Source organism: Salarias fasciatus, chromosome 22 (genome assembly GCF_902148845.1).
Source record: "Salarias fasciatus chromosome 22, fSalaFa1.1, whole genome shotgun sequence".
Taxonomy (NCBI): Eukaryota; Metazoa; Chordata; class Actinopteri; order Blenniiformes; family Blenniidae; genus Salarias; species Salarias fasciatus.
This window is the reverse complement of record NC_043765.1, coordinates 9,370,379-9,396,202: the sequence shown is the minus strand read 5'-3', so window position 1 is coordinate 9,396,202 and position 25,824 is coordinate 9,370,379. Positions and strand designations below refer to the sequence as shown.

General features: G+C 41.4%; 1 protein-coding gene across 2 annotated transcripts; it reads left to right on the top strand.

The window, feature by feature from the left end:
* The first annotated feature begins 16,661 nt into the window (after positions 1-16,661).
* Positions 16,662-25,540, top strand: slc39a7 (solute carrier family 39 member 7). 2 transcript variants are annotated; one of them, XM_030121261.1, is made up of 8 exons: positions 16,662-16,782; positions 19,564-20,111; positions 20,508-20,676; positions 21,265-21,345; positions 22,481-22,615; positions 22,801-22,902; positions 23,979-24,175; positions 24,715-25,540. In XM_030121261.1, the coding sequence occupies exons 2-8, from the start codon at positions 19,569-19,571 to the stop codon at positions 24,967-24,969; spliced, it is 1,482 nt and encodes a 493-aa protein (XP_029977121.1). In that variant the 5' UTR covers positions 16,662-16,782; positions 19,564-19,568; the 3' UTR covers positions 24,970-25,540. The 2 variants fall into 2 exon arrangements, with proteins under 2 accessions (XP_029977121.1, XP_029977120.1); XM_030121260.1 differs by having other exon boundaries at positions 19,561-20,111; positions 24,715-24,969.
* Positions 25,541-25,824: the final 284 nt, after the last annotated feature.

Genomic DNA, 25,824 nt, shown 5'->3' with positions numbered 1-25,824 from the left:
AGCGTTTCAGAGAGTCCCTTCCTTACAGTTTAAGTCTCTGTTCAGAAAAAAAAAAGTTTACAGTCAAATCACACAGCCAGAAAATCCACCAAAATAATTTAGAACATTAAAGACAAAAGCAGTCGTCTTAATCTCTTTGGCATGTGTAGCAATGTTGAGTAAATTACAAAATGTTGAACCTAACTTTTTTATTTCTAATAAATATGATAATAGTTGAACTACCTTTCCTGAATATGAACCAGGCCAAATGATTCAAACTTTTTTTGGGGGGAAGTTGTAAATAAAATCATTGCATAACTGAATAAAATACTCATTAAGCATTTGTTCTATACATTATTGATATTTGTAGAACAAAACTTAACAAAAGACAACAAAAATGACAGTGATCATGCAGACAGCGAAAGAGGCCTGAAGGCCTCAGCGTTTCTGGTTTACAGTTCTCATGAGATACTACTTGCACACATGCTGCAAAATTATATTTAAACCAAAAACAATTATGCTGTGTAAAACTAGAAATAAAAGTGTAATTTCTATATCAGTTCATATGAGCTAAAAGGATAAAATCTAGAAAAAGGAAATAAACCAAGAAAACCATGTTGTCCAGTATTTGCACCCTTTGGGGCCTAAAATCTGGATTGAGAATCTTTGCATGAAGCAGGCAATAAAGTCCCCGTGAGCCACAGAGCATTCATCCTTACATGTGCGCCAGACATCCTGCCTCTTGTTCTTCCTCCTCCAGTTCTGGGTCGAGTTTTAGCTGCGTCTCTGCCGACATCTGACCGCACTTGTCCTACTTCTCCATCTTTCTCTGCCTCAGCCTCCTCTGATCCTGCGTCCTTCTCCCTCTCCTTCTTCAACTCTTTCTGTAGGGCCCTCCCTCCGCCTTTACATTTCCTTCACCCTCGCTCTCTCTCTCTCTCTCTCTCTCTCTCTCTCTCTGTTTCCCCGCCCTCTCTCTCTCTCCCTCTCTCTCTCTCATTGCCTGTCTCTCGATCTCTCCCTCTCCTCATTTCATGCAGCGCTGGGGTTACCTAAGAGACTGGGCCTCAATGGAGAAAATCTCCTTTGGTACAATGAACTGGGCGAGAGGCAGAGGGGAGGGGGGTAGAGAAAAAGAAGGTGGGGGGGGGCAGAGGAGAATGAGGGGGTGTTGGACACAGAAGGGGAAGGAGAGTCTATGGGGGAAAGAGGGGGTGGCGGAGGGTGAGATAGTGGGATGCAGATGCAAGCCGGCATGGAAGGGGGATACCAAATCCCAAAAATTGAATAAGTGGCTTCGCTTGTGTGATTTTGCCTCAATGGTCAGTCTTTTGGCGGTTGCCTGTGGTGCCCCCCCACCTGCTCACCAGCCAGGCCCGTTAGTCTATTTAACACAGGTTTCGTGGCATTTCGAGGAAATATTTCAATGAAGTGTGGATAAATTTACATGATTAGGATTGGAAAGTATTTAAAATGATAAATTTTAACGAATCTCCATTATTTTTTCTTTTTCAGCACTGAAGAAACATTTCAATAAGTAGGAAACCTCAGCGTCAGTGGTCGCCATTTTGTTTGTTTACTTGTTTGTTTGCTCTCGGCAGGGAGTACAAGATGTGACCCGTAGGACCAGCGCCCTCCCAACAAAGACAAATGTGTTTCAACAGTATAAACCCTCTCTTCCTCTGCACTGTGCAGACCCCATTCAGCACAAGTAATTAAGCTATTCCCCTTTTATCTATTCACTGTCTCTGTCCGAGAGATGCCCCACAAAACAAAGAGACAAAACACACACAACCTTGTTTAGAGGTTAGTTACTGATTAGCACCAAAACTGTTGCAGTTCATTTTCCTGCTGCACCTTATTGAGCTCCTCAGCAATTCTATTCAATTCGTCGTTTGTCTTGGAGTTGGCAAACAGATCCCCTGCTGCTCAGTTCTGTGTCTTTACAACTCTCCCCCAAGCCCCTTTCTCATCGAAGGATGTTAGAAAACAATAGGGCTAATAAAAGAAGCAGAGAGATAATTACAGCACGGCATAGAAGTTAGCGCTCCTACGCCCCGAACCAGAAATACCCACAGTGCAAAATGGGATATGTGGGTGACTTTGGGGTGTCTTTTTACATGCCTTTCTGCACCAATAAGGTCTTTATGCGATGTATGTTCTGTGTAAATGCCACTGTGAATCTGGGATCTGTGTGTTAATGACTCTATCAGCCTCTGATACCCAGAGGCCCCTGCTGAGGGAATGGATCCAAGAAGGATTGGGGTGTTAGAATGCTGCGCAGGAGGAGTCAAAGTTGAGGTGGGGGTGCGGTGTGTATGTCCAAGTTTGTGTATGTGGTGGAGACCGGAGAGAGGATGCAGGGGGGTTGAGGGCAGATTGTCCATGGTACTCACCCCTCCGTGTGGGGCTGAATGAAGTTATTTCCAGGCCCCTGTCCATCTGTTACCGTGGCAGCAGCGGTGGCCGAGGTGTTGCCATGGCGAGGTGGACACAAAAAGGCGTGGCGTGGGAACGGGTCCAGGGGTCAGGAGTGAGGGTCAGGAGGTCAAGGGTCACAGCCAGCTGGACAGCACACAAGAGGAGGCCAGGGTGAGAAAAGAAGGAGGGAAGGCTTGATTTTCTTTCTGTTTTTCATCCTTTCTTCTATGAGGGTTTTTTTTTTTTTTTACATACTTTGGAGGGAAAAGTCCGGAGAGTGGACACCACTGGACATTAACATTGAACTGCAGCGGTGAGATGAAAAAGATATGGGGGTTGTGAGGGCTGAAGGGACTGAGAAGAGGCTAGAGGTTTGCAGAGAGGGGGCCCCCTCAATGTCCAGGCTTTGGGAGGCTCCCCCGCATTAGAACTGATACCTACTGGTGTCTAATCGTGTATTGCATTTGACAGGCAATTGACTCCAGTCAGTGTAAACGCAAATGCAACCGCCGAGGGGGGAGGACGGCTGCGTGTGCGTGTGTCTGTCTGTGTGGCCACATTCCCCACTTTACCCAGATAAGTGATAGCCAAAGAAAACAAAAGGCCTTTCCACAACTTTTCATTCCACTCATTTTAAGCTCAAAACCAGCCACAAATAATGAGACAAAGCGAAGGGGAGTAATGAATCTAAATTTCACTTAACATGGGAAAACACTGTCTGCAAATCCTCTTGCATCTTATATGTTTGTCTAGAACTTAAAATAAATATCATATCTGATGTTATTCTGCCTACAGTACAGTGGATTTGAACTGTGTCACCGTTCATTATTGTTCTGCACAGTTAGACACTGATGTATCACGATGCATTGATCTGAGACTTGAAAGCCACCATCAGCAATTTTAAAAGTTTGAAAAATGGATTGAAGTTGATCAATATCACATTAATGTTCTTCTTTCCACTGATTTTCCAACCTCCTGACTTCTGTTTGCACAGCTCAGACATGCTGCAGAAGTTCTGCTTCACCGGCAAAATCGGTGTAAAAGTGGGAGTTTTTCTGCAAAAATATTAAGAAAATGAACAAGCTGTTATTGGAGAAACATTCTGCCTTAAAAGCATCCTCTATATCCTGAATATCTTTATTGTGAATGTCAAAAATACATTTTCTTCCCCGAATGGACAGCAAAGACATTCAGATTTGCTTTCACTTTCAACTTTGATTGTCAAATATCTGACAATCATAATAGCATTTTTTTCTTGTCCTTCAATCCCAAACAAGGTGTACAGTTATAAAAAAGTCACAATATTTAAGGCTTTACTTCTTATTCTGCTTTATTATCAATGTTTAGGCTATTTAAAACTAACAGTTAAAGAGTGCACATGTCAAAAGGCCACGTTGAGCCATTTTCAGTTTTATTTTTCTGTAAGAGCAGCCATATTTTGAGGACTGTGGCTTTAGTTCAAACCATAAAAGTTGGTGAAAAAACATACCGCTTTTGTTTTGTTTTTTAGCCCTAGGTGACAAAACCAAGCTAAAGAGATCATTCAAAAACTTGTAAAAAGCATCAAATCTGAACATCAGTGGTATCAGGAGTGAGTGAAGTGCATGACTTACCGAAATGGTTCATAAGTTGTGGTTCACAGTGGCATAAACAATTGTTCACTCATATAGTGACATTTTAGAAGTATTTTGCAAGCAATGTTGCCAGATATCTACAATCTAAACAATAAAAGGCATCTTTGTGTATTTCAAACACATAATAATTTTCCCCAGATAGATGAAGCGACTCAAGTTGTGTCAAAACATGTCCGCATTTTATTCTGGTGGATTGAAATGTCCACCTGCACCGTAGCAAAGTGGAAAAGACGGCAAACCTCGAGCCGCGTCAGTGGATAACACATTATGACAATGTGGATAAGAAGATGCTTACAATGCAATTACACACACCAGAACACACACACATACACAGAGTAAACACATAGGGCCCCCTTGGACTTTAATAGTTACAGGGATGAAGGGACTGCAGGATCCATACTCCTCCACAGCTCACATTAATAGGATTAGGAGCAGCCTTGGGAGGACGTGGCCGGCCAAGTCCAACGCTCCGTTTGACACCTTTTGTCCACGAGCCCCGAGATGCAGATCGCTGCAATAGGATGAGGGACAAAGGCTTTTGAACATTGTGTTGTAGCTACAAATATATCCCGATGGGAGAACGCTGAGCCTCAACTTACACAGCAGATAAAATGAACAGACAGCGATTCTGACAACTCAATCCAGTTTAAAAGATGAATAAAGTCGAGGAGAAAACCTTTTATTTAATCTTTTTAATTCAATAAAATGCCTTCATACATATTTTATATTTTCATGCACTTTTTAAAAGCAAGATTCGGCAAAGTTTTCAATTTTTCCATCAGAGTTTCTGCAATATGAAGAGAAAATATGGTGATCACTTTAATCACAGTACAATAGCCTTTCTTTAGAAGTTCAAAATCTTTTCTTTGTTTAGTCCTGCTGACATTTTCTCCTTTTTCTGTTATTTACAACAGACAGGAACTCTGGATAGTTCGGACGATTTGAGGTTTCTCTTTCAAAGTGTTAATTCAAATTTAAATAAAAGTGTAACTTCGTTTACTTTTGGAAGTTAATGTAGCTGGTTATTTCAGAAATTTGTACCACAGTCACAGGAGCTCTGTGAGTTTCTTAGTTGTGACTTTTGTTCCTCACAACAATTGCAGAGCTGCAAAGCTGCTGTCTCCCTCTATCCTGCTCCGAGTCTCCAGTACAAGCAGCTCTGTTACTAAACTCCTGTTTACTAGAGGAGGTACAGCTAATTGATTCTCAAATAACTCACTTTTTCTGACAGCAAGACAGAGAAGTCTGACTAAAAGTAATAATAGCATTAGCCTGTGTTCACCGTGTTTGTAACACCATGATCATGACCGTGCCATGATTGAATATTAGCTCCTCTTCACAGTCATTAAATTGACCAAGAAAATACAAAAAGCCTCAGAATAACACTGCCTGGTCCAAGTTCATGTGACAGGCTTTACTGACAGAGCCATTCAATACAATGTAAATATTACTTTTCCATGTAAATGACTACTTTTCATTTGTAGAACTTAAAAAAGTAAGTATTGCTTTTGGAAGATGTAGCTGGTGATTATATGCAAGTTTACACTGTTGAAAAAAAAACAGAATGTGTTCTCTGCAGAAAAATATTTTCCATAAAATGCAGCTCAGTTGTCACTAGACCTCTGTTTATTCACACAGTCTGGTGCAGGACATCCCTGCGTGGAGATACGCACCAGTGAAATTCAATTCTTATGCATAAGTCAAATTATACATTGATCCTCAGTCAAGTGCTGCAGAGGCTTGTCTGAGGTGATTCCTGTGGGGTGGATTGTAGCCTAATATGAGCTCTCACTATTTATAATGTATAAAATTACTTTTTCAAATTCAGTTACAGCAATAACAGCAGCTTATATTGATAATGGAATTACACTAATCCAAATAATTTGGCAAAGCTATTGTACTGTACATGTTATTGTATGTTTATTAAACGTCTTTTGCCTTAACTCTAACACTGAGTCTCACAGAAGTGTGCTTGCATCTGAACGCTAGCTGTGAACTGTCTGCCATCGTACGCATGGATGTAAAACTTATATTTTGATTGAGAATGGACCTCAGGAAGAATAGTCTCTACTTTGTGCAGACGAGTGGGGATCCTTAAATAAATAAATATTGTATTTGAATGTCCCAGGTGATTCTGTTGCTGTGTCACTGCTCATCCTCCTCGGTTGGAGCGATTATTGACATTCCTGGCGATCTCCTCACATCCCGTGCCATAGCGAGTTGACACAGAGATTCTCTGTCCTCTGCCCCATCAGATCACCAAGGGAAAGAGACCAAAAGCAGTTTTACGAGCGAGAGCTGCTTACTCTCACTTCCTGCCAAGAATCAGAGAGATGGGGTTCAAAGTCGTCAGAGACACACACACGCCAAATGAGGAGCACATACAAACCCTGCACACGTGTTTGTGGCTTCGGCGTTTGATGTATTCACACCATCACATTTCATGTTTAACCCCGATCGACTGCATTTCTTCTTTTGTACTTCAAGAATATAACGCTGGGAACAATGTTCCTGAGGTAAAGGCTTGCAGCAGGTGGATCTAACAAGTCTGCTTATGATCCCCAGTCACCAGTTAAAAAAATAAGAAAACAAAAGAAGTCGGCTGTATGAAGAGAAACCTTTGAAAATAATGCCTGCTGAAAAAGCTATGATAAGAATCGGAGCCCCTTTGAGGAATATTGACACAGAAAGATGAAACTGAAAAGCATCATTTTGGGAAGACATGAAAAAACATAGCGTACTTTAAAGTATCTCACATATATATCGCTCCCCTTGAAGTGTCTTTCTGCGGACGATGGATTTTGAGGTTAACCTATATGAAGAAGTTCATTTCTGACAGGCAGACTGCTGCGGTTGCTGGGAGATTCATGAAGCACCTGCAAAACCTCGACTGCCTCGGGTGGGTTATATAAGATTCACACCGTTCATGTCACCGTTAGGTTCCAGCCTCACCTTCATGAGGAATCCAGGTTATACAAATGTGTGGATTTTGATATGCTATTTTCTTCTCCTTTGACTAAAATATCCACAAAATATTCTACTGAGTTAAACGAAATCACTTCAAAAAATTTGAAAATGTAGTTCTTGAGACGTTAACATGTGGTGGCTGTAGAATAACTAACCTGATCGAAGTTCAAGGTGCTCACCGTGCCTCACTGTGTTCCCACCACAGTCTTCATACATTCATGTTCTTCTCCTAGTCTGAAGCAGACGTTTGCTTCAAGGCATTACTCCTTTAGCCTCTTCACTAAACAGTCATGAAGCGTAACACAGGACCTGGTTTGTGATGCTGCTGAGCTTATTTTCCTGTAATTGTAGATGGAACAGAAACTGCCATTTTAAATGTACTGCTGCTCACAGCATTGATGGCATTGACGCCAATGTTTGACTGTAGCTTGGAGTGGGATTTGTTTTAACACAGTGCAAAGTGGTGACGATGATCCAGATCATCAAATGTGTGTTTCAGCAATGCTTGGTGTTCATTCAAGAAAAGAAAATCTTGCAGAGAGGATCTGTTACATGTTGTCATCTAAGAAATCTAAAAGTTGCCTTAAGAAGAGTGATGGATGGAAAGAAATGAGGGATTGATTGGAAAAACAATATTTCACAGGTACATTTTTAAGGCGAAATAATGGTTATTAGGTTTTAAATGCACAACTAGCTTTACTTCCAATAAAACATGATGTTGTAGAACTGGACGTTCTAAATTATTTAATAGATTATATGCAACCAGAACAAACCAAAAGCCATAAAAGATTTTACTATGCGAAACCATGAATGTGATGGATATAAAACTTTGTAGACAATAAATAAACAAATGTTGACCATCGTTTAAAAACAACAGGTTGACTCAGCATATGTTCAGTTTTTTATTTGATTTGTTTTAAGGGTTTGTTAATAAGAGTTGAATTATCTTTAGGTGTGAAACACATAAAACATTAACCTAAAAGCCCAAGAGAGTCAAACGTTGGTCCCATTTCATCATGTTTTCATTCATGCTAAAGGCTACTAGCTACTGTCTGTACATCTGCACTCTATCATGTACACTGTTAATTCGGAGCTGCTGTAATTTCTGGTATTTCACTCCTAATATCTGCAGCATAGCAGCAAATTTTGAATTATTGAGTAGCGGCAAGGTGGTGCAGTGATTAGCAGTCTTGACTTACAGTAAGAGGGTCTTGGGTTCAAATACTTGATGGGGCCTTTATGTGTGTGGTTTGCATGCTCTCCCTGTGTGTGTGTGTGTGTGTGTGGTTTCCCTCCATGGTCCAAAAACAAGCATTTAAGGTTAATTGGCGAGCCTAAATTGCCCCTAGGTGTGAATGTGAGTGCATGGTACTTTGTCCCTATGTGTTGGTCCTGAAACAGACTGGTAAACTGTCCAGAGTGTAGGCTACCCTGCCCTTGCCCATAAGTAACTGGGATTGGCTCCAGCACCCTGCGACCCTGAAAAGGACAAGATGCTTGGAAAATTAATGACTGTACCTTTTTTGCATTGTTACTAGAAATTACAGCCAACAGCAGTTCAGAGTAATGTGATATGCCAAATTTTCTCCTTCAGATACGTAAAGTAACAGATAACGTGTTGACATGGTTCAGCTGGAGGGTTTCTCAAAACACTGAAGAACTGAGGAGAGATTAAACCTGCCACACCATAAAGGACACCAAAAACATTGAAGGGCGAACAAACTGCTGTCAACCAAACAATTATTCCAAACAGGTAATATACAGATATTGCACTTCTGATTTTAAACATTTGGAGTACCTATAGTATCCCTGTTGGTTTCCATCTTTGAAATCACAGACTTACTTTTTTTTTGAGCAATTAATGTTGGTATATATATTTTTCAATAACCTTTTAAAAGTATTTATTTGGCCTTTAAAAGGGGGGAAATTTTTCAAGAGTCAAACATGAAGTCTGGTTGATTTTATGGCGTTGTCAACACGTCTCAACTTTGCATTGTGTGCGGTAAGACTCAACACATGTTGCTTTAAACTTCTTGACATGTTCTCTTTCTCCTCACAGCACTGAAAGGGAGTCTGATGAATCAATAAGAGCAGTAAAAAAGAAGGGAAATCATCTGAGTGGCAAAGATGTCTGAATGAGAGCCAGCGGGCACAATTGATGGCGATGGAAATGCTGCGGAGAAAAGAAAGCCTTCGTTTTCAAGTCATGCCCCCCCTCAGAAAAAAAAAAAAAAAAAAAAAAAAAAAGATTGTTGTGAGAAAACAGAGTCTGTGAGTCTGTCTGTCACTGTGTGAGAAAGCAACACAAGAAAGAGCGGTGCATATGATTATTGGACAAGGGCCGGACAGAGGCCACGCAGGGCAGCCTGCAGACGGACGCAGAGAAAGGGACGTTTACCTTGAACTCCAATCGTCCCGTCTCTGGGGCGGGGTCACGTATTGTAGCTGGGCCTGACAGGGTCAGGGGGGGACGAACAGGGGAGACAAGAGGTGCTGGGTGGGGAGCAGGGACACAGGCTGCCCCCGGGGTCATGGGGCGCTACCCCTGTGGGGGGCCAGGGGGGGATGGTGGCCGAGGTATTGGCAGATTTTCCTGGGGTGCAGATGCTCAATATGCAGATGTCTAATCGAATTGTGCGACAATGAATTGGTTCCCTCTCCTGATTTGCATCAGGACAATCCCGAGCAGTGGCTCAGGGGTCAGTGGAGTTCCCCTGGACAAAATGAGCAGCCGGCTGCAGACGCCCCTGAGAACGTGTGAACTTGAAGTAGACTTTACTCAATGACAAGGATATTGATTGCTTCGAATGTCTGTCTGTCTGGGAGTGCGTCTGACATCTGTCTTTCCTGTGAGGACGTTGTTCCTCTAAGTATGAATCAGAAATAGCATTTATTGTTTTTTGGTGCTTGGACTGCAGTTTGCTTCAGATGAACGTACTACTGGTCACAAGGTTCAGTGAATGGTCAGTTTTTTGAAAAAATGACCTCCACAGGGTCTTTAAATGTAGAGTTACATACATCACTAACAGCTACAGATCAAAACATTCAAATTTATATAAAACTGCACCATAACTTCTTTCTAGACCTCACTAAATTAAATGACTCTTGATCAGAAACAACTGCCTTAGAAAACTCAACACTTGTCTTCATGTACTAACGCTGCAAAAATCCCACTGCTACCAGCAAAATTTGAAAAACAGCTGTGCTAAAATGCAAAAATGTATTCAATCTCCTCCTGGATCACATCTTTTAGTCATATGAAGAACTATAGTGTTGAGATGAGGCTTCACACAGGACTCAGTAGAAAGATGTCATTCTCACGAGCTGAGATTGAAAGGTTATGATTTATTTCTAGAAAAACTAGAATACCAGAAGGCCGTGGTTGAATCAAAAAATGAAAGTCAGAAGCTGTCAATTTTTACTCTTAAAAACTGAAAACTTAAATTGCCCATTTAGTGCAATTCCTTAGTCATTTCGAACAGCATACTTACTGTTTTGTGAGGGCGAGCTGTGTTTATTCAGAGGTGAGTCGGGGAAGGTTTTCAGGACGGACACAATGGAGGTGACGGTATTTTTTGTTCCCCTCGTCAAACTCATCAACTACACAATCCAACAACCCCAAACCACTTTGGTGGACACGTATAATCCGCACATTCACTACGCTGTGAAATATTAATGCAAATTATGAGATTGAGTTGTTTATGCGAAGATTGCTAAGACGGAACTACTTACTAAATATGGCGTCTGGGCGTAGTGATTTCAAAAGAAAAAGTATTTCCCAGTATTTGCTTCAGTGCCGTAACGCTACAATATTATTGTTGGTGTTCCACAGCGTAGTGAATGTGTGGATATAACGTGCCCACCAAAGTGTTTTGGGGTTGTTGGATTTTGTATTTGATGATGTTTGACGAGGGGGAACAAAATACCATCCACTTCCATTGTGTAAAGGTGATTTAATAAGTTATCTAAAAACAATAGAGAAATATTCAGATAAGAAGAAAAAAGATATACCACTGTGAATGTATTCATATTTTATGTTAATAATAATAATAATAATGGCCATCAGCTGAAACACAGCGATAATACGGTATATGTGCATACGTAAAGCAGCAAAGAACAGCATTGGGATTGAAGACAAGTTTAAGATTTTGAAAATTCTATCAGAAAAATCCAGCAACAATGATATCAAAAAAAGATTTACAAAATCCTCCAAGCAGAAGTGTCAAAACCAAGCCCATTTTTTGTTTAATCCTCTTGTAACAAAATTGAGTTGGTTTCTCTTCACTGTATGGCAGTTTTGAATTGTTTTGAATTGTATTTGATGACTGTACTTGATGATTGAACGCTTCAGCTGCCTTTCCCAAGATAATCTTTGAGATCAGGATGTTCAGCAATAAAACTGTGTTTTTGACCACATCGAAAAGCTTGAGTTCCAAATCTGTTACATGTTGGTGAATCTTGTTTATGATTGAATGATTGTACATTGGAAGCCCTCTCAGCCACTGCCATGTCGAAAGGATATGTATACAAAGCTCTATGTCTTTATGTCAGTCCTGTCAGTGGCAAGAGAATAGGAGTGAGGGGGTCAGTGCAGACTGGTTTAAAATAAAAAAAATCAATATTGCCTGATAAAAGCTCCAGATTAAACCTTGCTTTTGTGAATGAAAAACTAAAGACAGCTCTGACATTGGAGGTGTGAAAGTGCTGGCAGCTGAACTAAAATGAGAAATTTCACGTTTGTTGCCCTCTAGTGGTAACACAGAAAATGTACACTTTGACTCACAAGCTCAAGAGGCATTGTATGAGGAGTAGTCAGAGAGAAGTGCGGTTTCAGGCTGCTTTTATCATGTTTCAGTTGCAGGTGTTTATGTGGATCAACACATAAATTTGGTTTGTCTGTTGAAAATGAGAAACTTATGGACGTTTCCTTTATTTTAAGATCAAGTCTTTAAAATGGATATCACGTTTTAAATACCACAAAGACAGTGGTTATATTTCTTAAACCAAGGTTACTGGGGAAACAATGTACTGATATATTCATATTGTTTGTTTATGACTTTGGTAAACTTTTAAATAAAATATTTCCACTGGGTTTTTATGGTTTGATTGCTGGAAATCAGATCAGTTTCAACTCCAAGCTCCAAATCCTACATTTCAATGACAAACGGTCTGCAATTTTATATTTAATATTGTCAGATGCTTCTTTGTTAAAAGGGAACAACCACCTGGGTTTTCCCTCATATTTTTACTTTTTTTTTTTTTTTTTTTTTTTTTTTTTAACATTTTTACATATGTTTACAGTTATAAAATACAGAAGAAGCCTGTTGTGGGATGATGTGACAAAAATCATACTTTTTTATAGCAGCCAAATTCAGTGTGAACCTAACTTTTTATCTGTACAGATAAAAACTTTTTTTAATCTGCATTATGTTGTTTTTGACTTGCATGCGATATGCTGTAATAATTATTTAACTGTGAAGCACATTTTAATGCTATCCCAAAAAAAATTGTTCTGTCTTTGTGGCATCTGTCACACCTGTCTTCCGGTTGGTCTGGATCACAGCTTGGTCCAGTCTAGTAACGATACTGTCCTCTTCCCCATGATGAAATGGGGAAGAGGAATGATGAAATATTCAGTTCAACGCTCATCTGGAAGGTCCCATCATGGTTGGGCAGGATCTCTCCATGCTCTGCACCTCCATGAATTTCTTCCTCGCCTTTCCTCCACAAAATCAAAGCTGCATTAGGACAGAAACAAACAAGGACAGGATAGAAACGAACAAAAGACACACGATAAAAATGTAAATTACAGAGAAAAAATGCCGTTCATTGGTCCCTGATTTGTATTCATTCAAAGGTAACATTTTTATTAAATTCTAAACTGTATTAGAGCAAAGACCTTTAGCTATTCCCAGCAGAGAGATCTTCCCAAAGAGCAAATTCTTCTTCAGACAATTAATTCAGACAAAACTGATTAACATAATTTGCACAGAAGCTATTTGTAGCTTTCTGTTCGTCCCATAAGTGTTTGGTGATGATGGACTGTGACTTTGGGGTAACCCATGTTTGTGTTTTGAGGTCAAATAGAACGAAGTCTTCTTTCCTGTCATGACCATACTGATGTAAAAATGGTGAAAGTAGTAGTAAAACTGGCCAAACAGAAACCATTGAGAGCTTTTACTTTTTGTGTGTGTGTGTAATCAGTGTACAGTTTGTTTTAATCATGAACTATAAACTGACATAAGGCTGTTTCTGTGTAACACATGTTGATGATTACTCCTGTGCATTTATTAGAAAATGGCAAAAGATGAAAAACATTGAGAAACACAACATCAGTTTCGTTCAAGTGCTTTTTTCAAGTGGAAATTGCACTTTAAATAACTTCCGGTGCATTGTCCACTCGCCTGTGTTCCACTGCCAGTACTGAGGATCCCCAGCTATAAGAGTTTCCATCCAGTCCTGCTTTGGTATTGCTGTTTTGAGTTTACTGTCAAAACATTATTTATTTGGACGAGCAGCAACAACCTCTGGGAAGCCTGAGTCCAGCGGATGCAGTAAAAAAGACTCATGGAGTGCTTCACTGCAAAAGAAACAATAAATCTGTTTCAAATTTAGCTTGACCTTAGAATAGATTTAAAGCATTGCAGTTGCCTGGCAATACTTCATCTGGTGTTTGTGAAGCATTCAAAACAACAGAACAGGCAAACTTGACCTGTATTGTTTTGGTGATCAAGCTTAATCTAGGCTGTACATTTAAATATGCTAGAATAGTTTGTATGATGAAACAAACTATAATGCTGTAGCTTGGAAAGAAGACTGTAATGAAGAAACCTGGCTTAAGAGCAGCAACAGAATTAGCTTCATCTTTTCTTTGATGAAAACAAGAAGCTGAGTGACTGCTGCCCAGATGATTCCACTGCATCAGCAACAACTGTTTCCTGGTTCTCACATGCATGTGAGATGGGATTGTATCTACAAGAAAATAAACACGGTCTTTTCCCTGACTAATAAAAAATAAAGTTCAACATGATCATTTCACTTCTAAAAATTGAATGAACTCCAAATTTTTGTAACTCTGTTTTATCCCCTAGTTATATCTTTTCAAAATATTTGTTGTTAGTAAACAAGTGTTTGCAAACACTTTATACACTATATAAGCACATTTTCACTGCTTTTGAGCTCGCTCAAGGCGGTTTGTATTCCAATTCAGTCCAAGGACATCTCGACATTAACAGGTAGAGGCTGGGATCAAACCACCAATAATAACATGGGAGGGAAACCACTTCACCCCCTGAGCCGTGTCGCCTTGCTGCAACTGATTTCTCTTAAATTGCTTTCTTTTTATTAGCTTATGGGTTTCTGTTAATACACACGTTAAAATGATCAAGCTTTATCATATGCTAAACAATTGCTTGTAAACAGTTATCAGAAACTTGCTTGTGAAAATCATCCAAATGTTATTTCAGGAATTTAACACAGTCTATGTTTTTAAGGTCAGACTAAAACTTCACCGTTCAATAAAGCTTCTATTTTGTGCTGGCTCAGGTCGCTGCAGACTATTTTGGGCTGAAGCGACTGTATTTCAAGATGCCGCTGACTTTGTGTGTCTCTCCTCTTCTCTGTACCTTCCTGCATGGATATCTGCCTGTGGAGAAATATTTTCATAATAAGGTGTTTCTATCCACATTCATCAAGTCAAAGCAAAAGATCTCTTCCCTTGGTTCTGTTGTTGATTCTTCCACTTCACTTAGTTTTTTCCCCTTTCTATTGCTTCTTACTTGTGTAGGATTGTTAGATTTTTGTCAATAAAGAACATGTGGGATGACAATGTTGTAATCAGAAACTCAGGTGATTTATAAGTCACGCATGTAAAATAAACATATAAATCATGCATTTTTACTAATATTTGAATAAGAATTTAAAAAAGTCTATAGTTCCAAGTGAACATTACGCAATTGCACAACAACTTTGTGCAAAAATTACAGACCAGAGAAAACGCCTGACATGTTGTGAATGTAAACAGCGCCTTCTACTGTGGAAATGTATAAACTTCATGCTTTGTTGAAAAAAAATCTAAACTCAAACTCCACACAGAGTTTTACTCTGACTTAAACAGATGTTCACATAAATAAGTGTCTGTGTTGAAATATTATCCACATTTTTATACATTATTATGAGTTAGTGTGGACCAGCCTGTTTGTGAAGTACAGGGAGAGTTTGTGGTCTTAGTAAGCTTTATTAAAATGAAAACTTCTCAGATTTACCTAACAGTTGAAACGCAAACTGTAAAGATTTGCTGGTTTCGCTATTTGGTAATAGTCCGTTTTTTGATATGAGTATTATTTTAAAACTCTTTCAAAGGTAATTGAAGCTGCACTGAGAGAGAAATCAGACCTCACTATCACCAGCTGCATGATATTACCAACAAAACAGTTAATAACATACTCACTAGTGACATAACAAATGCAAAATGAGCTTCCTCTCATGTTACAACCTGTTTTGATTTTTAAATGCTTGAATGTAGCCCAAAAATTTGTGTATAGCAAGACTTCAATAGCAGAATTCCTATTACATCACCAGTAGGGTAAAAACTGGCCTGTCTCAGCTCTCTTTCCCTATTAGTGAGTGAAAAATCCAACGACTTTTTACCTTTGTCAGGAACTTCTATATAAACAAATTGAACTGAAAAAAAAATTAAGAATCATCAAAAAATACTGAAACCAATGTTTTCATGGATAAGGAAACCTACAAGAACAGAGAAACAAACTGGAGGATAAAGTGTTGATTTTAGGGTATTTTATGGATGATTTAAGACCAACTCGTTAACATAAAGGTTAGTAACAGAAAGTTAACACAAGAGGAAGGTGATGCCCCTTTGTGGTTGGTGGAAACAGTCAGGTGAAGCAAGGGATCACCATTTCCTCTCAAAACACGCATGTTTTATGTTTAGGTGTGCACATGTCAGTAATTAAAATGATTGTTTTTGGGGCGGGAGTAGGGGTGGTGTTTGGTGGTGGATTATTCGCTTTTTTTGTTTTTCATTTTTTTTTTTCTAATATGATAAATTCAACCAAACACCATGCAAACTCCAGACAGAGAGGCTCCACCAAGGTTCAGATCCACTAACTCCTCCCTGTGAGAGGGACAGTGTTGAATTGTTTATCTTAGATTTTACACACCATCCCAAATAATTTAGAAACGAGGTTATTAATGCAAGCTGTTATTTCTAAGAGTGTTTCACGGCAAACTTATTTTAACTATTCAGCTATAACAACGTATGATACGATGACAATGAAAAATTAAGTAGGGTTGAAATAATAGTCGTATCTTATTAAGGAGTTTACCAAAGGAGCCTCAGCAGCTTCATCCGGCTTCACATCCTACATCCTGCATCTCCAAACTGGAAACGGACTCAAGTGATCTCGCGATAATTCGAGTGACGCCCCCCTTCCTGTAAATCACGACAAGTCTTTTGCTCTGATTTACCCCATTTTCCTGATTTGGATTTTCCACCGTGTAAGATACACTGACTGCAGTGAGGTAGCACGGCGGTTACAATGTGATAAAATTCAACATAAGAAGGGATGGCAAGGGAACACAGCGGAGGTAAACTTTGAATGGAACAAGTTCTCGCGAGATTTCACACAGCGCGTCCAGTTGAGTAAATGCCACGTCTTTACACAGAGAGCTGCTGCAGCATCAACGTAGCCGCCAACAATAACAGCGCTTCTCTCAAGAGTTATCCCGCAGCCCAAGAGTCGCCGATACTCCACGCTGTCCGGTGAGGAGCAAAACACATTTCTTTCTCCTTATTTCAGCCCGGGCGCTGTGTGCTGTGCTGCATGGAGGTGATAGCAGGACCCGGGTATTAGCTAGCTAAACAGCTAGCAGGCTGTCAAGACTTGTATTGTTTGATGAACAGCTTTTACGGTTTACTGTGAGATTAAAAGTGACGCTTTTACAAGAAAGTCGACCAGATTATCCGCGTTACGTGCAGCCAGTAGTAAACAATCACACCGAAAAGCTACAAGAGATTAAGAGGGGAGAGCTGACAGACTTGTGTTCTCACTGTTACAGTTTTGATTAAACATGTTTAATCGAAGTAAAATCAGTGAGATAATAAAGTAACATGAATGCAGCTGCACAGCCATGACTTCCAGCTCATTATTTTTGTATTTTTGCAAGTCATAATGTAAGTGATCAGCTTTCTTAGTAGTTGGACTGGCTAAATCACTTAAAACACAATTTCTTTCCATTTGAAAGCATAAACCAGAGGGGATGACTGTTATTTTAACCACTCTTTGCTGAGACTTAACATTATGTTGCTTTTCTGGAAATTCATTCATGATCAGATGCAGCGCCCACGTCGTCTTCTTTTGAAATCAGTCTCTCACGATCAACTTTCCCTAGATTTCATTTGCCTCACTGTTGTCTCGGCTTATGGGCCGAACAGCAGTGCAGAGTACCCAGCCTTCTTGGAGTCCCTGGGAGAGATGCTAGACAGTGCTCGGACTGGGGACTCCATTGTTCTACTGGGGGACTTCAACGCCCACGTGGGCAGTGAGAGTAGACCTGGAGGGGGGTGATTGGGACCCACGGCCTCTCTGATCTGAACCTGAGTGGTGTTCTGTTATTGGACTTCTGTGCTAGTCACGGTTTGTCCATAACAAACACCATGTTCGTGCACAGGGGTGTCCATAAGTGCACTTGGCACCAGGACACCCTAGGTCGGAGGTCGATGATCAACTTTGTTGTCGTGTCATCTGACCTCCTGCCGCAAACCGTCTGGCACCTCAGGAGGGGAAAACAGGTCTCCACTAACACTGTTTACAGTGGAGGTGGGGAGCTGCTGACCTCAACTGGGGATATCGTTGGACGGTGGAAGGAATACTTCGAGGACCTCCTCAATCCCGTCACCACGTCTTCCGTGGAGGAAGCAGAGGATGAGGTCTCAGAGGTGGACTTGTCCATCACCCAAGCCAAAGTCACCGAGGTGGTTGGTAAGCTCCTCAGTGGCAAGGCACTGGGGGTGGATGAGATTCGCCCTGAGTACCTTAAGTCTCTGGATGTGCAGGGACTGTCTTGATTGAAATGAGTTTCCTTCGTAGGGTGGCTGGGCGCTCCCTTAGAGATAGGGTGAGGAGCTCAGTCACCAGGGAGGAGCTCGAAGTAGAGCCGCTACTCCTCCGCATCGAGAGGGGCCAGCTGAGGTGGCTTGGGCACCTTTTTAGGATGCCTCCTGGATGCCTCCCTGGGGAGGTTTTCCGGGCATGTCCCACCAGGAGGAGACCCCGGGGAAGACCCAGGACACGCTGGAGAGACTATGTCTCTCGGCTGGCCTGGGAACGCCTTGGGATCCTCCAGGAAGAGCTGGAGGAAGTGTCTGGGGACAGGGAAGTCTGGGCATCTCTGCTGAGACTGCTGACCCTATGACCTGGCCCCGAATAAGCGGTGGAAGGTGGATGGATGGATGGAAACATCATGAATTAAAAGCTAAGAAATGACTGTCCCCAGCAGTTGTGTTCAGTTCTACCTTGTGGGCATCAGGCTGTTTCCAGGCCCACCGGCAGCTGGAGTCTGAGATGTGGGTCCTGGGCTGTGCCTCACAGGCATCCCTAAACACAAACCCAAACCACCTCCACTGCCTTTCTTCAGTGCGCTTCACGCTGAGTTCCTCCTCTGTTTCCCATCGCCTCATCCTGTCATGAAGCACCCCACCCTGAGAAGAACACGTCCTCTTTCAGACATGAAACAAAGTTGATTACTTTTAATGGATGAGTAATCACCGAGCTTTGAAGGAGCACTCCTGTTTCAGTCACTGCAGCTGCTTAATTAATGTAATAGGAGATATAAACCCTTTCATTTTTCCATTTGCAGAAATACCCAAAAATGCACATTAGATATACAACAGGTTGGTCATAGTTCACTAAAACTGGAGTAGCAGTTTCTGTGATCATGATTCACTAGAGTACTCTGGCAGACCTTTGTTGAACCTCCTGTATAATTACAGTTTGTGAAATTTAGGGCCTCCTGGTGTTTGAACTTCCCTTTGAAAGACAGACAATCCCTGACCATTTTTAAGTAATCCACACATTCTTAATGTTCTCTGCAGTATTTTCAAATTTTTTTTGCCCCATTATGACTTTAGGCAAAACAAATGTACGCGTAATTCTACATCTGCCAAGTGCTTTGTGGGTGTATTATTTCCTTCATGCAGTTTAAACATGAACTCCTGGTGGACCGCAGGCTGCATACAGTCCCCATACTTTGTATCCTGCCAGTGAATTTTTAAAGTTATTGATTCTTATTTTCTCAGGTGATGGTAATGGTCATAGTAAGCACATTCAAATTGGATATCAGTGAGAACTACTGTAAATCACCGTATTACTGATCTTATTTGCATTATTTACAGACTTATCCGATTTTCAACCACACATGAATGATCAATGATGATAAAATGAAGCTGTGTACTGTTTATTTTGCAACAAGGCACACCCGAAATATATGATGTCACCAAGAGTGAACATGTGAACAATCTTCGTTTTTGTCTTTGCCTCAGCAGATAATATGGGCTGCGTACGCCTGTTGGTGCTGACACTGGCTACTTCCACAGTCCTGCTCTTAGCCTCTCAATCAGCCACCGCCCACAGCCATTCCCACGGTGACCATGGACACGGCCACCATCACCACGGCCACCATCACCACGGACACTCCCACGGCGACGGTGATGACCATGGTGAGGTGAAGATGTTCCATGGAGCGAGCAAGTGGAGCGCTCAGGCCAACCTCCCTCATGAAGAGGAGGATCATCATCATGACCATGACCACGGGCACGCACACTCCCATGACCACGGGCACGCACACTCCCATGACCACGGGCACGCACACTCCCATGACCACGGGCACGCACACTCCCATGACCACGGGCACGCACACTCCCATGATCATGGGCACGCGCATTCCCATGACCACGGGCATGGACACGCTCATCAAGAGGATATTGCTCGGGTGCATAAGGAGGAAAGTGAACATGGGCACTCACATGGGGGAGAGCGAGTGAAGCGGGAGACGGAGAAGGAGAAGAGGGACTTGGTGGAGCTCTGGACGCAGGTGAGCTAATGAGAGCAGTGTTGGCAGGATGTTTAGAGGAATATTTAAAATGGTCGGATGAGAGATGAGAAGGAGAAACCAGAGGCAGCTGTCCATCATGACGCTTTTGTTTATATTGTGTTCTGTGCTCTTTCTAGTCATTGCACAGAACATTCTGTATTGATATTCTTGCAAAAAAGATGTGCTTAATACCCACGGGCTCAGCACTAGTTTTGCTTTTAAGGTTTTCTTTCTTACCTGGCAGCAGTTTCTCCTCTTCCAATAGTTATTTCCAATTGTATTGATGAGTTACTGGCTTTGATTAACATTTCTGTTTTGATTTCACTTGTGCATGTGTGACAGTCTAACCTGACATGCTGTTGTGAAAATGAAATTTGCTTGTGTTATTGCCTGCAGGCCATCGGAGCTACGCTGCTGATCAGTGCTGCTCCCTTCCTCATCCTGTTCCTGATCCCAGTTCAGTCCAACAGTGACCAGCACCAGAACCTGCTGAAGGTGCTGCTGAGCTTCGCCTCAGGTGGACTGCTGGGAGATGCCTTCCTGCACCTGATTCCACATGCACTGGGTAGGGTGACGGTCCTGTTGACATAGAGCTCTGTAGTGAGGTTCTGTTTGTGTATAAGCTGACGATCTTTTTTGTTTTGTTTTATTTTAATTCAAAGAAGCAAATCAAACCCATCCAGGACAGCTGTGATGGTTATTCTTCAATGCCAAGTCATGTTCATGATAATGCTGAACATTTTGTGTTGGGATTCAGACTAATCGTAACTATTCCAATGTGAATAACGTCAAACTGCAGCATCATTTCCCACTGCGTCAGTCATAATGTACTGCAGTGCTTCTGAAGGACATCTCGTCCTGTGTTTTGTCTGTTCACAAGACTTTTTTCTGAGCGGCAACCTGAATTTATGCAAGTCATACTAGTGTTATAAACAGACCAAGACCTGCTTTTTATACATCGTTGGATTTGTTGTTCATAACAATTGCAGCAGGCTTTCTCTCTTATCAGACCAAATAAATTAACATAGTGTGGTTGAGTGCCGTCCATGTCCTCAAGTGTAGATGTTTTATGAGCGATCAAACTGCCAGATCTTTTTTGTTTATTTAGATACAGACATACAGTATAATTTTGTATTGTATTTTTTGTGCACAGAGCCTCACTCTCATCATGGAGATGAAGATCACGGACACTCACACGCAAGTGAGGACACGCATGAGCACGGCCACTCTCATGGTATGCATTAATTTCTGTTCTCAACATTTCTTTCCTTCTTAATTTATTTCTTTTTTTTTAATCTAAACCTATTGCAGTCTTAGAAATCATACACTAAATGACCATATAAACTACTGGATTTTTGGATTTTAAAAAGCACAAGTTTTGTTACATCAGATTTGCTCAAAATCAACTGCATAGGAAAGAACACGTCAGTGACCCTTTGTAGCATAGCTTTTGATATGAAGTGAAAAATGTCCTTCTTTGATGTCAAGCAGACCTTTGATGTGAGTGCAAACCAAATTATTACTGGATGCCGGTAAAACGTTTGACACTCACTGCGGGACTACCCCTGCCTCCAGTCTTAAAGGTGCATTAAGGAGTTTTTCAACTTTGAAAATACTTATTTTCCACCATAAATGTTATAAATATCAATAATGTGTACAATGTGCCCTGACATATCCATTGTAAGTACCGCTAACAGCGTTAAATTGTCACTTGAAAGTTGCAGTGCCGGTTCTGCACCAGCATTTTTTGGGGAGAATTAGAGATGATGTGACGTAATGCGCGCTCCCGCTGGGAACAACTGAGCTGTATTGAGGATGGATCTCACAGAAAGTAAGAAAAGACTGGCTTCTAGCACTGCCACAACTCCAGCACAGACCCCACCAGGCAAAAGAAACTTAATTTTTTTCTCGAGCGCTACTAAAAGAGCGAGGAAGGAGTTCCCCTCTTCCGTGCACGTACATGGACGCAAGCCACAGGCACGAGTGTTTCACTCGGCTGCAGTTACACCCAAGGCCTGCAGGGGCCGTTGTTTCGCATAAAACATGCAAACTCCTTAATGCACCTTTAAGACTTCTCTCTGCAGTCTCTTTTCAGTCACTCCAGTTTCTTCCCACAGTCCAAAACGTGCATATGAGATGAATAAATCTGCCTGTACGTGTGAATATGTCTGTGTATTTGTCCTATGATTGACTGCTGACCTGGCCTGTTGACCTTGTTAATGAAACAGCGTTGACAGTTGAACTGATTTGCGATTGGCTCTTCAGTTCGTGAACATTGACTGAAATCTGAACCATCAGCTGTTTGTAATGAAGAGCTCTATGCTACGATCAGACAGTGTCCCAGTGCTTACTGTCCTGGACATGCGCAGGAGCTGCTCACGGTCACATGATGTCGGTCGGCCTCTGGGTCCTCGGCGGGATCATCGCCTTCCTGGTTGTAGAGAAATTTGTGCGTCTGCTGAAAGGAGGACACGGCCATGGACATTCTCATGGACACTCGCACGGTATGATGAGGGACGCTAGTGTCCTGGTTTTCGTTTTAAAGTTTAAAACATTTACCTGTAATGCGTGTTTCAGGTAATAAATGAAAGTGAAGAATTTCCATCATTTTTTCAAAGAAAATGTTTCTGCTTGAAATCTGGATGATGATCAGACAGAATGATGTCAACTTTTGTTTTTGTATTTTCAGCTGGTACAAAGGAGAAGGAGAGTGATGGGGAGGAAGAGAAGGAAAAGAAGAAAGAGGGAAAAGATGAGAAAGTGCCAAAGAAAGAGGAGAAAAAGAGCACAGGTAAACAGAATGCTCCACTCTGAAGTCTCCGGCTCTGTCCTTTAGCTTTGGGAGTTAGTTGTGCTCAGGCATTCAGGTGACCTAAATACAATTTAATATTAAATGCAGGAAACTCTGAATAAATCTGGGAATAGCTCATCGTTTCACCTCTGAAATGTTATCCAAACTATATCTGCTTTCTTTTAGTAACCCTGCCACAGCTGAGGGTCTGCCTGGTCACATTTACATTATCAGTGTATAATGTGAACCAATTATGATTTTTTTTGCTCTCATGTGATACACATCGGGTCTGTTTTTGGACAATATAAGCAGGAAAGAGATGCTGCATTCAGATGTTTTGAGATGGGACTCAGGCCTCACTAATATGTGGAAATAAATCAGACACAGATATCCCAGTTGTGCTCAAACACATCATCCATTCCTTTTGGCGACTCAGCGCTGAGTTCAGGAGGAGCCTGAAGTTTAGTGAACACTACATGCATGCACGTGCCAGGTTTCTCATGTTGGGGGCAAGTGTAATCGCTCCAATCAGAAATGGGTCAGTGAGTCACGTGTAACTGCCCGGTAAAATAAATAATGGCATTTATGTGGTAAATTTGGTGTTTTCATCAAAACTTGCAGTGTGTCTGTGAAAGCCAGACGTGTCAGCTATTATAATGTCAACTGCTAAATGCTAATCGTACGTAATTGTATGTGTGACCTCTCCCTCAAACTTGTGTTTTTAAAGCATGACATTTTAAAATGCTTTGTCAATCATTTTTTTATTAATTGCAGATTAAATGTTGAAACTGTACTTTGGCGCTGTCCATTATTGTTTAAATGCTTAATGTTATTTTAAATGTAAATGTTGCTTTTGTTTGGCTCGTGTGATGAGAAATGTAGGTCTGACCTGTAAAATCTGTCCTCCTTTCTAAAGGGACACTAAATCCTTTACCCATTTGTTGTTACAAGAAAAGATTCCTGACCTCTGCCTGTAGCTTCAGGGCTTGTGAGAGTGATTTCAGTGCTCACCCTTCAAGTTTTTTTTGTTTTTTTTTAATGTATTAATTTATTTTTTCTGCTCTGTCAACAAACAGACATCAAAGTGTCCGGTTACCTGAACCTGGCAGCTGACTTCACTCATAATTTCACTGACGGCCTGGCAATCGGCGCTTCGTTCCTGGTTAGCCCAGCAGTGGGCGCCATCACAACCCTCACCATCCTGCTGCATGAGGTCCCACACGAGATTGGAGACTTCGCTATCCTCGTCCAGTCTGGCTGCACCAAGAAGAAGGTCAGTGACTACTAAGATTTAGGATAAAAAGGTTAAAATAAATCAGCATTTAGGAACTAAGCTTGATGAGTTGAGCTTCACAGATGCTTTTAATGTTGTGCTCGGATCAATACAGCAAAATCAGCGTGTATATTGACTTTGCTCGCTCTGTTTTCATTCATGAATCCGAGCAGATCTCAGCTGACTCTGGGTGAAGCAGCGAACACCCTGCGGTCAGGTGGTCAGTTGAACCTGAAAGCAAGGCAGCTTTATGTGTGTTCTGACAACCAAATGATGCATGTGCTTCATAATGACAGTAATGACAACAGATATAGAATTAAAACAAGAAATTATTTATAAAAAAAAAAAAAACACACACACACACAGGAAGGATGGAATAATTTTTTGAAAGATAGTTTGTCTGGGAAAGTATGTAGAAACTAGAAAGTTTCTTCCTTTATTCAATATTTATATTTGTTTTCACCTGTTGATCGAGTGTCCCTTCAGAAAGATCAATGTAATTTAATTTCTTGTGTGATGTTTTCTCGGTTGTGCTCCAGGCCATGTGTCTCCAGCTGCTGACCGCCCTGGGAGCTCTGGCTGGGACTGCTTGCTCGCTGTTGGCTGAAGGCGTCGGCGCCGCCGCCACCGCCTGGATCCTGCCCTTCACGGCCGGGGGGTTTGTTTACATCGCCACGGTGACCGTGCTCCCCGAGCTGCTGGCGGGCCGCTCCAGCTTTGGCCAGTCGCTGATGGAGATCCTGGCCTTGCTGTTCGGGGTCGGCATGATGGTGCTGATCGCCGAGTACGAGTGAGAGGCTGCGGAACGACGGACAGACTCTTCTTGCAGTGCCAGGCCGAGGCGGAGAGGACTGAGAGAAAGGCACAAAGACGGGGAAGGTCAAAAGGTTTATAAGGCCGTTTCAACACGAGTGGTGTTTTCTTTGTTTTTATGAGTTGTATTTTGAACATTTCGCCACTGACTGTTGGACGATGGAAGATTTTTGTTCTGTTTTGTAGCTTTTATGCGCACATACTTGATTTGTGTTTCTGTTTGTCTATGTGAGGGATGCGATGCGGAGAAGTGGAAATGCTTTTATGGCAGAGAGGGAAACCTGTCAAAATAGGAGTTGGGATCCTTCTGTGACCACATTCTAATATTCTTGCACCATGTAAACTCCTGACGGACCATCTACCGGCTGCTTCCTCCATAAGTGACTTTAATCAGATCATTTTCCAGTCATATCAGAAACTTGGCCGCTGTTTGACTTTCTGTTCTTTAGATCTGCCTTTCAGAGCGGGCTCAGCGAGGAGGAGAGAAGCTGGAGGTTTGGTTCAGGTGTGTATTTCAGTCTTGATATATTGAATGTCAATATTTTTACATTCCTCTAACATGAAAATGTGGTTTCGACACATGTTCAAAGTGAAACGTTTTGTCTCAAATTATAGAAAATTGTCCAATGATTGTTTTTGAAATGTTTTAATGTTCCTACGCAAACTGATTTTTTCCCCCCACTGATGAATGAAAAATAAACACTTGCTGCTGTGTTGAACATCCCAAATAAAAATGAACTATTTTCAAGTTGATAACTGCTTTGCACATTTTGTAAGTAAAGATGTTAGAATCCGATCCACCTGCAGCTGATACAAATGTTAGACGACAGTTTTTC